A 17,534-nucleotide genomic window follows, 5' to 3' on the forward strand; every position below is an offset into this window, starting at 1 on the left:
ACATTAACAAAAAACTCCTCAGTTTTGCATACCTCAGTTTTGTCATCATATTAAAATGCTAGGATAACACACATAAATTGTAAAATTACACAGTAAAACTGATCATTAAGTATGTGTTCACTGGAACATCTTTTAAAAAACAAATATTTGCTCAGTATCTTCCCTCTGAAATTTTTAATTTTCCTTGAAAATGTAAAAATTATAGTGATATTTTTGTAGTAGAACTGATCAAGCGACTTGCTTTCCACAGTCCTTACCATGAAGAATAAAATTTCTTTGGCCCTTGCCAACAAAATAGTTTATTCTAATGTGCAAGTAATCCATATTTGCATAGAACCAAGCCTGAAACTTTGCAAACCAGCTCAGGCAGATACGGCGTTTTTGGCAAGCATCTCTGTGACCACTGACAAGCAGACACAACAGGGTGCTATAAAAAACATCATTAAACAACAAAGACATGTAGAGCAATGGGTGTGTATCCGGCTCCATTTAAAATTGCAGAGATAAAGAGCACTAACCAAACTGTTCTCTGAAAGACTTTTTCTATCAGTGTAGGTGAACTGTAATAAAGAATATTTTTTCTGAATAAGTGTAATATGTGTAAAATAGCAGAAGAGAGTCAAAAAGGCGAAATACTGCACAACATAGAAAATCTTGTTTTGTATTAATATACAATGTACAGTTCAGGATTATATGAGAGGGTTATAATCAAATGCCTTATAATCCATTCAAAACAGAAATATTTATCTAAGGGAATATTGTTAAATAATACAATAATTCTCACAGTGTTTTTTCTCCTATGGCCTATTCTTTGTAGATACAGACAAATGTTGGTCTGAGAAGCAACACCCTGGGAGACAGCCTTTGTGTGTGAGAAACTATTTTTCAACATTGTGTCTGGATGAGGAAGAAAGTTTCGTATCCTTAGGGTATATTTATGATTAGAATGATGTAACTGAATCAAAGACATTGTTTCTTAGGAAACTTGAGACATCTTAGATGGTGCAGGTTATTTTAGGGTGCGGCAGAGCCAGGTTCTAGGTTTATTTCATCTATTAAGAAACTATTTTTCTCTATGCTGTGGATTTTTTTTGTTGCTGTTATTGTCCTTTCATTAGCATCCATTACCTAGTGTTCTTATTCTTTCTTGTGGAAATCCAGATTTTCCTCCTTGTCCCAGAGCTGCACACATTTATACATTCAGTGCAGATGGGAAGTGCCTAAAGCTGCTCTCCCCATCACAGCTTTCCTACTGGTCACTGGATCACACTTGGTACTGAAACTGACATTTCTACCTTAGGTAGCTGCACCTTGGAGTCTCCTTTTGCAGAGCTTCTGTGACACCACGAAGAGTAAGCCCAGGGACCACTCTGAGATACACATGAGTCATTCCTAGTGATGACTGGCCAAGAGCTTCAGAGTTCCGAAGGAACAGTACCTTGGGAAGTGCTCACAACCAGTGAAACCACGTGCAAGTTCATGCATTAGGATGAGTAACATGTATGTGTGTCCTAAAAGAATAAATACGTCAAAAAAATCAATGTGACAGGGGCCTGATGTACTTCCATCAATGATTTTAATATCCTGGCAGAACTTTCTTGAACATTGGTCCATAAGGAACCAATGTCCAAATAAATACCTGTTGAACAATTCCACCCGTTAACAGGCATTTTTATTTTAACTCATAATCTAGATTCAGAATGTTAAAAATAAATAAGAAACTGAGAGAATGCATGTACTTTTATAGCTCTCCTGGAATAGAAGCTATAGTCTGTGTCACACCTAAAGCGCCATGACCTACATGCTGATAATGAGGAAGGAAGGAAGCACTGTTATTTCAATCTTCCGGGCAAACTGTCTTTGTCGTTACACAATGTTAATGGCAAGAAGTTCTGAATTATTCACCAGAAATCATTGTTACAAAATAGAATACATCCCATATGAAGAGGTAGCACCACAGAATTTGCTATTCACCAGAACCGTGGGATGGAGAAAAATCAAGGTTTCTCAAACACTCTCAATATACAGTATTCTGTGCTGACGAAGCTAGATAGGCTGAAAGCGGCACAGCACACAGGTAGCGCGCACTTTGCACCTTCTGATTTCTTAGCAAGTTGAAATCCCCACCTCCCTACTTTTGCTGCCTTTGTTTCACATTTTTTCCCTGGATATTGGCATGGCACCTAAACCGACGTAAGCAGTATTCTGCATTGGCAATACATCCAAATTGGCAACTTCAGATCAGCTGTGCAGGCAAGGTTCCTGTATCCTGTTGCACTCCTGCACGGCCGAGGGCACGTTCTGCAGGAATTTTATTTGAAGAGGATACAGACTCAGAGTCATTAAATGTGCGATTTAACACTCGAGGAAGACAGCCGCTCCACACTGTCGCGTAACTCCGCGTTCCACCAGGACTCTACATTTTTCTGTCCCCCACACACGGGCAAGGAGGCACCCCCGCCCCTCCGAAGGCCGCGTCAGGGCTCCCGCGGCCGGGCCCCCTCCGCTGCCCTCCTTCCCGCGCCGCGCCGAGGAGCGGGCGCGCAGCCCTGGGCAGCGCCGGGGGCCGGTCTCATCTCTAGGAACTGAAACTGCGGGGAGGGTGGGACCGAGGGGGGACAACCCGGCTGCCGCGGGGTCTGCAGGGGACCGCCAGCGCCCCGCCGGCGCGCACCGCGGCTGCGGGGCGGGTGAGCGAGGGCAGCCGCATCCGGCCGCTCCGCGCCCGCGGCCGTGCGAGGGGGCGTGGAGGAGGAGGAGGAAGAGGAGGGAGGAGGAGGAGGGGTATTTCGGGGCGGAGGGGAGCAGGTGGCGCTCAGTGGCGCTCTGGGAAGCAGCCAGCGCGGGAGTGGCACCGGCCGGGTCTCCGCGTCGCACCGCACCGCACCGCGCCATGGGCTCTGCGGGCCCGGCGCTGCCGCCGCTGCTCCTCGCTCTCGGTAGGTCGGTCCGCGAAGGTCTCCGCGCTCTCGGAAGGAAGGTCTCCTCCCCGCTCCGCCAAGCTGCGCCCGGCGCGGAGCGGAGCGGAGCGGAGCGGAGGGCGGCCTGCGGCTGCCACCGCCGCCTCTCACCGCGGCGGCGGGTGGCGGCGGAGCCGAGTGCCCGGCTGCCAGCGCCTCTGAGGCGTCTGGGCCGGGGGCGTGTGTGGCTGCGGCTGCCCGGGGAGTGCGATGCACCGGCGGCGTTTTTAAAGCAGGTTAAGCCCCTAAACTCCAGCACTGGCATGGAGTTCACCTTTCCTTAAATTGGAGTGTGTGTGCGCTGAAGAGAGGAGGGGAACGGGTGCAGTTTGAGGTGTGAATTTGCAGTTACGTGCTGGATTTATGGCTTTTTGAAAGGGAAGAAGATGTGCTTGTTGTGATTGTTGTTCCTGAGTTGTGAGAGTCCTTTAGGTATGTTCCCACCCTGTTGGGCAGATGTCGCTCCTTGGAAAAGGACAGGGAAACTTGAACCATCTCCTCCTTCCCTTGGCTGACTAAATTACCATTACATATATTTTCCTGGGAACTATAAGCCATCACATTCACTTGCCATGAGCGAATTCCCAAGCACTTTCAGAGTTTTAATATTGCTGTATACTCTCACAAACCCTTAATTAGCAAGTCACTGAAGAAGTATCACAAAAGTAAGTTTTCACTGATGAGCTGTTCTGACTTGTTCTTTCAGTAACTATAGTAAACACAGCAGTGGAATGTGCGGCTGCTGGGTATGAAATCAAATACAAAAATATTAACCTGTTATGAGATATATGGTATACAACCAACTTGGTAATTTTTTTGAAAAGAAAAATTCTTAAAAGTATCCTTGGGCAAAACATTCACTCTGCACTTTTGCTTAATCCGTCCTTTATTGTCCTGGTTACAGTTGCTGCACACAGGGACCATTAACATGCCCTGTAATTTGTGGGGTTTTAGGACTTGCAAAGGTTTGTAGAGTGGTGCTGAAAGCAGAAGATAAAGACTGATTGCCAGAGGAGGATTGCTCTGGCATTGAGACTGACAGAAGTGGGATAGGTCTACCTTGCTCAGGCACTATCTCTGATTTGTCTTCATTTATACAGTTGAAAGCTGTCATAATTTTGAATTCAGATATGTCATGACATTTGATCTTAGTGGATGTAATTCCTGAGTTAATGCTTACTTAGGCCTTTTTGATCTTGTAGAAGTAGCAGGGAGAAGAAAGTTTTAGGATGGCAGCATTTTCCCTGAGTGATTTGGCATCTTCTCGTTGTGGTGGTAGTTATAACTCTCCCATAATCATTTGCAAATTGATTGAATTCTAATGAACTGTTTTACTTTCGGAGGTGGTATTCTTGAGTTTAACTGGGCTAGCTTAGCTGAATTAGCCAGTACTTAAAGAAACTATTCCAAGTTTATTTTAAACTTTGACTTTATGTCAGTATATTCACTTCTGAATTATCAGCTATATTAAATGGGCCGCACGGGGGGTATTGTTTTGTTTGTGTCCAAATCAAACTAAAAGTAACGCAACAGTTAGTAAAGGTGTGTGTTATTAATTGTTGGTGTGTACTTTTGTGTTTGGAAAATCCTTCAGACTTTATAGATGCTACAAGAAGAAAGAAATAGAAATGCAATAAAACTACTGTTTTGGTAATATGACTTTGCTACCAACCTTATTACTCATTGACCAGAAAGCCAATAGCATACAGAAGTGGATTACATTAATAGGAATTAGAATAAGTGAAGGACTTAATAGGGCAACCCATACAACAAAACCTGATGCTTCCTGTTATAACACACTCCGCTTAGCTGCTTATAATTTTGCCACACCTGGTTCTTTAAATTTACATTTTAAACATCCATTTTTTTTCTGTAGCCTGTTCTTAAGAATCAGAGCCAAAACAGCCTAGCTCTTTCTGAGAGTGAGGCCAGTGGAAAATACAGTAGCTTTCCTGGGCTCAATTCTGGTAACATTTTCTCTGGAAAGCTCTAGGTGCCCTCATGCTTCAGAGGAGACATTTGAAATTTGGCAGGAAGGTGCTATTTGCATCATCTTGAAAATCTACCTAAATTTGGCCAAGTAGCAAATCTTTGGAAAACTGCATTCCTCTGGAAAGAAATCTATTTTTATCATCTTGATTCTAATGTAAATTCTGTCCATCCTTGATGTGGGGCTTGGTCAGACTTCCTCTGTTACTGGAGTTGTAGTGGGGTGTAGCTGTTTCTCTGTAAGGTCTAGGTCTACACCTGCAAAGACAGAAACTCTCTTTCTTGTGTTCTCATGTTATTTGGCATTTTGACAGCCGTCTCCGTTGTTTGAGACACTCTCTGCTTTCCAGTTTGCTCTGGATCCTGGTCTGCTGTTCTCCCTTTTTTGAGAATAATTTGGTTTGGAGTCAATTCTCCAGTAGTAGTGTTTGAGGACCATAATTACTGGAGGAAATAAAATTTGGTGTGACCTCACCTATACTATCTCAGCAGGCCTTCACATTCAAGCCCACTACACACCTTTCTCCAGCAACCCAGGATGTGAATGATATAACTCTGACATATTCTTAAAATCGCCACTCTGTGAAGCATACATCCATCTCATTATAACTCTGAAGTGAAAAATCACAGCTAAATAAGGGTTATGCCTTTTGGGCCACAGGTGTATCAGTTGAGGACCATGAGTCCTCAAGTTTCCCTGTGGGACTCAGGCAGCCTGGAGGAGAAAGCAGCCTGAGAGAGTGGGATGTTCTCTGAAACTCTGAATAGAATCCAGAATTTCCAAGTTTAACCCCTTTTCTGTTTGGTACATATCTGACCCTTGCTGATGAAAAACATGCAATGTCTTGGGGACCTTGTTGGCAACGGGCTGTAGAGCTCTATAGAGGGATGGGAGAGGATCCCACAAACATACTTTTTTTTTTTTTCTACAGACCATTTTTGTTCAGGCTGTGTGGAAAGTTGTGATAAAAATTCAATATGCAAAAGTTAGGAAGTGCCTGAAATAGGTTAGCAAGCTGGATTTGTCCCTTCTGTGCATCAGTGCATCATGCTGGCACTGCCTGTGGACAGGGGAGGGTAGTGTGATCAGAGAAGAGGCTGGGGCTCTGGTCTTGCTTAGTTTTGAAATTAGAAGGTGGTCTGTGAATGAGGAAGAAAGGTAAGATGAAGAGAAATGAATATTTTTTTGGTTTTCCATTGCAAAATTGGATTCTTTCTCTCCTTTTTTGTCACAAAAGCTGAGTACAATTTCAGGCGAGTAATATAAATCAAATCTTTTACACGTGGTTGGAGCTTTTGTGTTCCTCTCTTTCTCTTTGCTCAGCCAGGGGTTCTCAAAACCGAAGCTGCGTTTTCGCTATCTGGTTAAGCTGACCTGAATGTGGGGCTGACGCTGCAAGGACATTCTGTCCACCTCTGATTGCATGTTCCCACCAGTTTCACTGTGCTACCACTGGGACTTTGTCTGGGGAACAGGTCAGGGACTCATTTGCCTGAGTAATTTTTTCCCTTTTTTGGGCCAGGTCGGTTTTGGAGATGAGATGAGCTAAACTGATTCTGTTCACTTGAGCAATTTATTTAAGTGTTAGTGCTGGCATAGGGGACAGTCAGAGCTTGTGGCCAGAGAAGGGAGGGAAGCTGGAAAAGTCCCTTTCACTGGTAGCCAGCACTTCTGCTGGCTTGAGCTGATTGTGGAAGTTCATCTTGACATGCAAAGCTGCTGTGTATTCACAGCTGTGAATGAAGTCAATGGAAATAGTATTTTGAATGTGCTGTGTATTCTGAAAAATTAAAGTTTTAGCTGTACCACTAGATATCCAAAAGTAATAACTACTTTAGACCTTAATCTTTTTTCTTACTATTATTTTTATTTTATTATGGGGCTAAGAATGATCTGTCATTTCACTTGAGTGTTGAAAAATAAATTCTCTGCACTTGCAAATACTTAGGTGCTCATGGTCAAGATTTGTGTAGTTGAATCTACAAGGAAATTGCTAATTCAGTAGGTTAAAATAGTGTACGTAAAAAGTATGAGGCCATGTACTGAGCAGCAAGGAGTAAACTGATAGCTAAATATCAAGTGAAAATTGCCTATTTGGTGCAAGAAATGAAGCCAGAAGTCTGGGGGAAAATACCATGTATGATCATAACACACATGCACACATACCAACTTAAAGCTGTGCAACTCATCTTAATTTCATCCTTTCTCCCTCTTTATGATCATCTTTGTTACCGTACTATTTTGTTATTGTATTTGTGAGTGAAGTTAATGTTAAAAATAATTCTAAAATCTGGAGATTGTTTGAAAGCAGGACCCAACTGTGAACTTTTGTTAAACTAAAACTGTCATTACTTTTTCCTACTTTAAGGGAGTTTATAAGGTAGTAGAAGCATTATTATATATTATTTTTGGAGTTTTGCCTTTCACAGCATTGCGCATTGAAGTAAGGCTTCATTCATACTGTATTACAGGACTTGTATTTTGTACAAATCACGTTTGTTTCAGAAAGCATACAGGGTATTACCATCACACTCCTAAACACATTAACAATATTTATTTGTGCATAATTTGGGCAACATGAGACCTTACCAGAAAGTTTTAACTGTGTGCTGTCTAGCTCTGTAACAATTTTTGAGTTGTTATTTGCTTTTTTGATTCAATGAAACAGAATTTTCATTTAAGTAGTAAAAAAATACTCCCAAGTTTTATTGTGTTTCTTAGCCACTATATAAATGTTATTCATTGTGGTCTTTCTTCACTGTTGTTAATTTTGAATGAATGAAAGTGGGTTTTGCATGTACTTCATCAAGTAGTTTCATGAGGGCTAATAACTGGAACTGCCAATGTAATGGCTTAATGTCGAAACAGCTAAATGTGAAAAAAAAAAAAAAAAGCTTTCCTTTAGGGTTAATGCAGGTAAAAGAGAGTTTCTACATCTTCAGACTAGTAGAGCAAGTAATTTTCCCCAGCAAAAATCTTGAGCGGTCTCTATCCAGTGTTGTTATTTTCATTTAAAGGTTTCCTTTGTTAGGCTCTGTGCAGGCCGGTTCCCATTTCCATGGCAACCATGCCGAAATGCAGACGAGACACAGGCTGGATTCTCGTTGGCGTAGCCATGCACTTGCATACCAACACATGTTATCTGCTTGGCTTAGGACACTTCCATTAGCAGTTTTAATGTTTAGAACTTCTTTTTCACATAGTGATCTCTGGCCCTGTGATACTGGGCTGTGTTAGCATTTCAGACCCTGTACATCGAGAGAAAGCAAGTTGATAAGCTTATTTTTTGTATAAATAAATTGGCTGTGCTGTTCCCATTCAAATTTATCAAGGACATCAGAGAACTGTCTCAGCCTAGCTTTTAATTTCTGTTAAAAAAGATAATGGAGAAGGATTTTTATTTATGAATCTCTAGGTGAAAGACTGACACATATTTATGCTAAATAGTTATATGAACATACCCGCTTCTCAAGGCACTTATAAAAGGATAATAAAAAGAAATGAATGTGAATTACATGAGATAAATGATACCTTCTGTCTGTATTAGAAAAGTCTGAGCGTGTATCCCTGTAAAGCAATATGTGCTAATGTTCTTCCTGCTAATGTTGCACTAGTTTCTGGAGGTGGAAAATACTAAAGTCATCCAGTGGAGTCAACATAAGCTGTGTGAGCATTTCCATCACTTCCAAGTCAGGCTGGGAGTTCTGAATTACCAAATAAACTCAATATTCTGAGTACTAGTAACTTCGAATTAGTCTCTGAATAGCATTTCAGGATCTTAAGAGGACTAAGTTAGTTTTATTTTCTCCTGGGGATGCGTGTTTTTTAAAAATCTGTAAGACTTGCATACTCTTTAGGACTTAGAAGAGGAATTACACAGGCAAAGAAGTAAGATCAACACAGACTCTTTAATGCAGGATAAGCAAAGACATTTTGTGTGTAACCGAATGGCATCTTCATGGTTGAATGTCACACATGATGAATGTCAGATTCTTTTGTCCTTTTCAAATTACTGGTAGACAGGGTGAAAGGCTTGGAAGTTATGCGCAACCCTGGTAGAACTCTCTTGCCTTGTTCCTGATTTATTTTGCATTTTGAATCCTGCTTCCAAGTTCATCATTCTTCCTTTATTTCATAAAAGATATTTGTTTAATTACACAAATCTCCTTGGCTAATACAGTTGGTTATTTCTAAAGAACAGATAATAAAGAAATCTCGAAGAAAATTCCTGTAAACAACATGCTTCTGGAAGGGAGTGTATTGCACAGTGGAAATCCCTCAGGAAACAATGGAGTTTGAGGATGGGGATGCTGATGGGGAAAGACTGAGTTAGGTTTTTACCTTTTACCTATCTAGCTGTCTGTCTAGCTAACTGTCTCAAATATAAGTGACCCTTAAGCAAGAAAGCTAGCAGCAGTTGATGCTGTGTTAAGGCTGCAACACAGAGCTGCATGTAACAATAAGACTGCAGATGCCCAGGCTGCCTGACCTGCTGGCTTACCCAGTAAATAACTACCTCAACTGACTCAAGATGGGACTTCTTATCTGAATAAGGAATAATGTGCTTGGCTCACACGAGCTTAGTGCAGCGATGGATGCCATTACAGGAAGCTGTGTACCCAGAACTTTTTGGGGGATGTGTTTGTGTCATGCTCAATGCTGCCTGGAGTAACTTTTGCTCAATTGTGCAGGCACGCTGGGTAAGAAATTCTTCATTATGTAATCTATTAAAACAGCAAATCAGTAAATTGCTGGAGTTTAAGCCTGAATTTCGTCGTGGCTGGTCCTGTTCTCTTAATTCTCTTAGTTGGCTAAATGTCTATGTAGGTGTCCATAACCTGTGTCAAGAGTTAGTGACCTGGTTTCTTAATAGTAGCATGCTACAATAAGGAAAGTAAACCACAGAAGAATCCCCTTGGTAGACACCCGTCTGAAGGAGAAGCAAGTGGCGTACCTTGTCCCTGGGCAAGATGTCCTAGATGGTTACCAAGTATCATTGCAATGGAGGGTGCATGACTCAAATGCTTCTGTGCCTGTATCTTTATTTGAATTTTCTATTTGAGGAGAGTGATAACTGCTAACTGAAGAAAGGCACAACATTTTATTAAATAGTTTTTCACCGATTCTACTTTCTTAACTGTAAATTCTAATATGACAAGAAGAGTAATGCTCTAATAATGAATTTGAGATCAATTTAATCCAGTATTCTTACTGTGTGGTACAAAATTCAGTTATCTTTATGTGCAGTACTTCAGATATACGTAGAATTGATTTGATCTATGGATATTAAACTGAGATTTAGCTGGAATTTCTCAAATGAGAATTTAGCTAACCTTTCCTAAGTGGAAAAAATTTAAGTGACATGATACTTCATCAAACTATGCTCACCAAATAGAGTTCCCATCTAAATATGCCTGAAATACATGTAGGTCAAATTTAGACTAGCAGAAATGACTGAAAATGAAGTAACTCTCTTATTAAGATAGGCAAAACAATAAACAGAGAAAAAATCCAGCCGCACTGCTTGGATAGTAGTCCTTTAGTAGCTCTGCTAATAATAGCTATTCATTTTACTCTAGCCAGATATCCTTTCATTTTACTGTTTCTACTCTCTTTTTTTTTTTTTTTTTTTTTTTTGGTTTTCTTTTCCAAACTGCCCAAAGCCAGTTCATCACATCAAACAGTAAAAAAATACTTCAAGAATCTCTGGAGTTGTTTTTCTGAGTTGACAGCTACTATAGACTTTGCTTCTCTGAAGACAAAAAGCAACTGTTCTACTTTTGTGGAAGCAAGTATTCTCTCCAGAAGAGTAAAATAGACAGCGACTAGTCGTGTTATCCCAGTCTCTCCAACTTTTGTTTCACAATTTATGTGTGTATCATATTTGGTTTTCTTTTATAGCAGGTTATTGGTAACTCTTCTTGCATCATAAACAGTTGTAATTGAAAGGGAGTGTGACTCAGGCTTTCACACACTCGGAGGATTTCAGGCTGGAAGCTGACCTACTTCCAGGAAGAAGCAGTCAGACAACTAAGCGAAGAAAGCTTGTTGGAGGGAGGGAGAAGAAAGGAAGAAGAGGGGCAGGAGGGAGGATTTGTTACTAAATGAGGCATTTTTTTTCCTTTCTTCTGATGGTTTTTTTTTGGGTTTGGTTGGGGTTTTTTGTTTTGTTTTGTTTTGTTTTGTGACCTAGAATTTATTTCTACACTAAATGTTATATTCTCTGTTAATTATTAAATAGTTTGAGATATTGTAGCTGATGTGAAGAAAACATCAGTCTCAAGATAAAGTAAAACAAATAGATGAAGCAGTAAAATGACGACTTGCCTCTTAAAGCATGTGTAAGCATAATGAAATATCAACAAAGTAACTAAAGTGAGGATTATAAAATACTCTGTTTAATACAGAAATTCCAGTGTCTTGCCAGTCATGGTGTTTTCTTGTTTTGATTCATGTCAGAGGTTCACATTGTCTTTATTTAGAAAGTTGTTCTCAATAAGAAATCTGTTCAATTAAAAATAAAAACAGATTAACTGTGCTTCAGTACATGAGCTGAAGATACCTACCTGCCATTAAGAGTATATACTGATGAAGTGGTACAAATTGAAGGAAAAAAATACAAAAAATAAAGAAGTAAATATACAGGAGAAAACTAATGAGGAAATATTTCTGACTGATATTGACTATATTGGCTAAAGGTTAATATACCTTTCCAGATTGAATTATAAGTAGTCCTCTATCTTCCCTGCATTAAGTGGGTTGGAGTCCACATAGCCCTGACTGAGTATACTAAAGATATATCAAAAAGGTGTTTTATATTTATGTTCATTTACAGAAAAGCCCCAAACAGTTCTACTGATACAGAATTACTTGTTTTACATGAAAAGAACCTGATTTGATGTCATTACCTGTGCATGCACACAGTGCATGTGCCAGTACAGTAAAGTGGATCAGGCTGAAGACTAGTATGTTAGCATAAAAGAGTAAATCATTTTTTGAGCAGATTTGTTCCCTGAACAAGCTCATTGCAGTGAGAATTGACTGGTGGCTTCTGAAAACCACAATGAAGAATATCTGTACTGCAGTTCGATAGAATATAATAACTGTGTGTTGCTTGTTTTGTTCTTTATGTAGTCACAGTCTTGTCAATAAAAACTTCAAAACACAACATATTATGAAAGCTGTTCAAATTATGTGTTGTTCATTCTGTAAGAATAGCTGACCAATTCCAGTAGGATTATTGCTCTGATAACATAGGTTCTGAGTAATAAGGGGGTAACTTCATTCTTGCCCAAAAATGTTGTTCCCTTTTAATAAGAAGCATTAAAGTAACACTAAATATATTTGATATGGAGTAAATACTACTTGACTGCTGACTTTCATAACTGTATTGCTTTCCTCTCAAGCCTTCACTCCACTTTCTGCCTAATATTTCAGGGACAGTAGGTGATTATAGTGCCAACAGTAACTGTAGATGCCTGTACTCCTTTACCAACTTTGGAACCTGTGAACCAATTTCAGAGCATTTTTGCAAAGGGATGAAAAAATAAACCAGCTGAGTATTGGAGTGAGACAAAATTGCTTTTGCAAGTTGACAACTAAGGAGATCCACTGCGTCTTTGCACAATATAAAACACCAGAAAATCCACCCAAAATAGAGCCCCTAGAAATACTTCAGTCATGGAGAAAGCTTGAACCAGAGTGTGCAATCTGCTGTGAGACCATGTCAGTGGAGAGCAAGAGTTATGAGTCCTCTCATCCTTCCCATCCCTTAATTTTCTCTGCCCCCTGTGTGGTCTGACAGGCTTCAGGGTCCTGCCAGTGTGTGTTCTTTGGAGGAAGAAATCTTTGAGACCAAGGGGAAAATTTTCTGTGTGGAATTTGTAGTGGCTCTTTTGGAGCAGATTAACATAAAGGACAAAGTAAACTGCTCTTCTGGAAAGAACACTTACTTTAAAAAATGCTAGACAGAGCAATTAAGGCAGTGTAGGCAGTACCCATCTTACTGGCTGCCAATCTATGAAACAGCTTCAGGAAGCAGACAATAATTCAGTGGTATTTACTTTATTTTTTTTTCCAAAACAGTTCACAGACTAAAAAACCCATGTGAGAATGCGTGTAATGCTATCTTGGTTTTACCATAATGCCAGGTCATGGCCTTGCTCTCCTTTAGTGACTACAGTCTTAGCCCTTCCACCCCTAAAACCCCCAGCGACCTGGTAAATTTGGGTTTGGTTTTGTCAGGGTCCACTGCCCTGTTGCAGGCGGCACGAGGGGCAGCAGAGGGGAGCTGCCAACAGGGGCTCTTTCTGTTCCTTCTCCTTGCATCCTTACCAGCGTGAATGCCCACTCACAAAGCCAGATGGTCACATAGCTGCCTATTTAACAAACTTTTCCTGTTTTATAGCTAATAGTTGTTCAAAGAAGCAAACTGTACCATCAAGGAAAAAAAGGTGATGGAGTTTCCGTCATTGTAAAGTTTCCTACTGGCAAGGTTAATAATAGATAAATTTAAAACTACTGCTTAGCATGAGGTGGATTCTTACAGACTCAGTGGTCTGAGTCTTGTCTTCTTCTTTCTTTATACTGTGATTGCTGGACCTGTTTGATGCAAGTGATAAATAACAGCAACCAGTGAATGCCTCCATTTGGCTGGATGTTTTAATGAGAGGTGAGACTTGGCGTAACTGAGCCCATATGATTATGGGATTCTGTCATATATTGACATCTTAAATTGGAGCACCATCTTTGCAATGTAGTATAAAGTGATTGAAAATTCAGTTTTACTATTTAGACTGAAAACAAAGTAACGCATTTATTATGACTTACGACACAAAATGCAGACTAATAATATTGTTAATATATTTTATTAAACTTTCATAAACTTATTTCACAAACCATGTAATCAAACACACAAAATTGATTTCTTTTTTTCTCATCCAATTAAACAATTTTTTTTGTTATACTGATTAATCTGAAGAAGAGATTGCAATCAGACAACTAATATAAACATAATATTAAATGACTGATTACAGAAGAGACATTTTCTGCTTGCTTACTTTAAGCTGTGAGCTTTGCTTACAAAATCAAAACAATTATGAACTGGGTGTACCTAATATGAGCTATTACTTCAACAAACTTGTTTCAGCCTGTACTTCAACAGCAGCAGACAGAAGGCATTATAGCTATCACTAGACATGTCATTTATAGTTACAGAAGAATTTCTACATGTTCAGGCTTAAAGGTGCACAGTCAGAACATGTATTATTTTTTGTCCTACTAAAAGCAAGAAAATGGTGGTGCAGAAGTATAAAAGCAGCTATACTTCTATACTGCAGCTCCTGTGGTATGTACTGCAATAATGCAGTTGCTGAAATACGGGAACTCCCAGAAGAAATTACCATGCAAAGAGTTACTGGAGTTTATTGGAAAGTTTACAGTTCCTTTTATCCCATTAAGGATTTTTTTAATAAATTTCCTTGTCTGATGATTTATGTTGGGAGCCACTCTGCTCGGTGAAGCTGTCCTCTTTAAACCAAAGCACCCAAACCCCCTTTCCCAGTCAGCAGGGAGGAACTGCTGCTTTTGAAGTCTTCAGAGGGGCCTTCAGAAGCTTTAGGGTGGTATCTGGCTTCCTTTGTTCCATGCAGTCTGTTTATTTGACTGTAAATAAAGTGCCATTTACAGACAGAGTTAGGAAGTGGATTTTTACTTGCCCAGCTAATCTCTCATCATGATTGTTAGGTCACAAATTAGGAGTCTGTCACCAAAATCTATTAAAATCCAGATAGTGAATTCGTTTTCTTTATTTCAAGATTCTTAAATTATCAAAGTTCATTGCCCGAAGGCAGCAACAGATCCTGAATCTTTCCAGCCTAGAATATACAGTACTTTGAACCTAGATGCTTCAATGATTGGCACCCTGTTCATGAACAAGAGAAATCCTTATTCTGGCATAGGCTTAAAATAGGTTTGAAGCAAAGTTACCATTTTCTCTTTTTTTGGCTACAAATGCTTGAATTTCTTGTGCTGAATACTGTATTTAGATAGATGTACAAACTGGATAAAAGACGTCCTTATAGTGTAAGCACTATATAAGATGGAGGAAAATAGCAGAAAAAAGCCTAGTATATTATTGCAAGTATATACCTGCTAGGTCTAAACCAAGTAAGATTTGTATGGAATGGATCTAAAAATCAGAAACCTCCTAATGATTATAAAAAAGCTGAATTTAAAGTGATGGTGATTGAAATATTCTGAAACTGTGGTTAACTTGATAATGTTTGTGGTAAGTCAGAGTGTATTTGCCAGCTTTTCTACTTTGATTTTGCAAAGCAGTCATGAGTGAGAGGCAAAGCCAATCCATAAGAATAATGCAGATGACAGCATATCTTCAAAGACAGGGTTTTCTATTTACTTTTTTGCTCTTTTCTTTTTGATGTTCTTGACTGACAGCATGGCCATAAAGTGAGGATGATAGAGGCAGTTTTGAGAAGAGACCTGTGGTCTGACAGACACTTTTCCCATTATTCTGGGTAGAAATTCTTGCCTTCAAAGAGCAGTGCTCTGATACTACAGTAGTGCAAATGATTAAAATGAATAAAATCAAGCCCCAGTGGTAAATAGGAAGGATTGGTGAAATGGTTCAGTGAAGAGACGGGATGAGACTCCACAGAGAAGAAAGGAACATTGCTTCCCTAAGCTGTGGTGAGGCCCAGAGGAACTGCAAGGAACTGAAGCATCCCCGGGCTGGGCAAGGTGGTGTCTTTGCTCCTTGAAATCAGCCCCAGTCATGGAGAAAGCAGGACCACAAGAGCAGCCCTGGAAGGTCCGGGGAGAGATACTGCAGCACTTGTGGGAGGGCAGGTGGACAGGCAGTGTATGACCCAGCACACGTTGTATTGGCTCCTGTCTGACTTGTGACAACACCCAAGGGGAATTTGAACCAGCATGGGAACTGCAGGCTGTTGGTTGTGACATCTGGTCTCTGTAGTTTTATCCAGTTGTGGAAATTTTTACCCTGGCTGTAGTATTTAATAAAACCCTCACCTTGGACACAATTTGAAAGATCTTCCATGCACTTCCACCAAAGTTGGCCAACACACTTAGAAGACATTTAGCAAAGTTACCGTTTGGTTAGTGGTGTGATTTGCTAATAACTGTGTAAGAGTCCAGACAGTCAGGAGTTTTTCTCTAGATGTCATTGGATTTGAGGTCAGACTGGAAATGTTTATCATTCAAGGATGCTTTTGGCTCTTCATTCAAAAGCCAGGGTTTATTTCCATGTGCACCATATAACTTGGAGAGTTGTTCTTCTGTATTTATGTGTGGGATGACATTGCGGTATGATCTACTGTGACCTCTGAGAATGGGGCACTGCTAAACTGTGCTTGATTTCTGACTGAAGATAATATACTTTGAAAACAACAAACCCCAAAATAAACCTAGTATCTGACATAAGCAAAACATTCTGATAAAATGCAAGTATAGTAGATCACAAAACAATACTGGCAATAGTCAATATCTATCTCAACTCCTCTCTTCTGTCTCCCCAAAACCCAGACACAAACTATGAATATATGTGGTACTGACAAAAATATTGCAAAACACAGAGTGATATGTCTGTACACATTCTCTTCTCCAGTCTTTAACAGTATGACTCAGGAAATACACTTATCTCTAAGCATGTTTCTCAAGGAACTATACTTTTAGCAGGGGGTGACTGCTTGCTTTCCAGAGGCCAGCTGTAGATAGTGATTGTTTGAAATAACTAGTATATGATTTCCTGTTTTGAGTTCATGGTAGAAAGCTAGTAACTCTGAGTAGTATTTAGTATTCTGCTAATAACATTTATGTTGTCTATTCTACGGGCAAAAGCACAATATTCATTGAAATTTTTTATGTGTCATGAGCTTTGCCTGCAAACCTGCAGTTGTGATTTTTATGTTCTCAATATGATGTTGTTGTTGTTGTTATTATTATTGCTACTATTGCAGTTAAGGTACTGTGATGGGCTGTTTATAATCCCTGTTAACCTCTCTTCGAAAACTGAGTTTGGGACCTGAAAGAGAGCGATTCCAACAGTGAGCTCTCTGCCCATCAAAACTAGATAAATGCTTAGACTTAAGCTTACATTTCTCAGATGCCAAAGATTGGCACATCTCTCCTTAAAGGGACCCTGTTATAAGGGATTATCATACAGGCTGCCACTTTACCACACAATGACTTCTACTAAATAACTATGGTGAGACATATTTTGTGTGTAGAGTGGATGAAACTCATTCTCTCTGGGCATACAGGAAGGGAGGGGAATCATGAGGGATGTTGATTAACCTGTGAGCAATTCTGTAAACCTGCCTCACCTGGGCACTTCAGACAGTAACTGCACAGTGCAACCACAGGTCATGATTTGTTCCATTGCTTCCATTTTTGGAGGGTTGTTAGGAGCCCTAAGGTGTTCCTCAGCTGGCCTGTGTTTGTTCCTGGGTTCCCATCCTTGTCTCAATTCTTCCACCTCCAAGTTGGGGGAGTTGTATATTCCTGGCTAATAGGGCACTCTGGCCCTTTGCATACAGCTTCTGTAG

The 17,534-nt window shown here is 40.1% G+C and overlaps 1 protein-coding gene across 1 annotated transcript in view; it reads left to right on the top strand.

Moving 5' to 3' along the window:
- Positions 1-2,804: 2,804 nt before the first annotated feature.
- ITGA2 (integrin subunit alpha 2) overlaps positions 2,805-17,534 on the top strand; it is a 69,530-nt gene continuing 54,800 nt past the window's right edge. Inside the window, exon 1 of the mRNA XM_042804680.1 lies at positions 2,805-2,939. Coding sequence (XP_042660614.1) covers positions 2,894-2,939 — 46 coding nt within the window. The 5' untranslated portion in view covers positions 2,805-2,893. The remainder of the gene's footprint in view (positions 2,940-17,534) is intronic.

Source organism: Tyto alba, unplaced genomic scaffold (assembly GCF_018691265.1).
Source record: "Tyto alba isolate M040663 unplaced genomic scaffold, T.alba_DEE_v4.0 Super-Scaffold_42, whole genome shotgun sequence".
Taxonomy (NCBI): domain Eukaryota; kingdom Metazoa; phylum Chordata; class Aves; order Strigiformes; family Tytonidae; genus Tyto; species Tyto alba.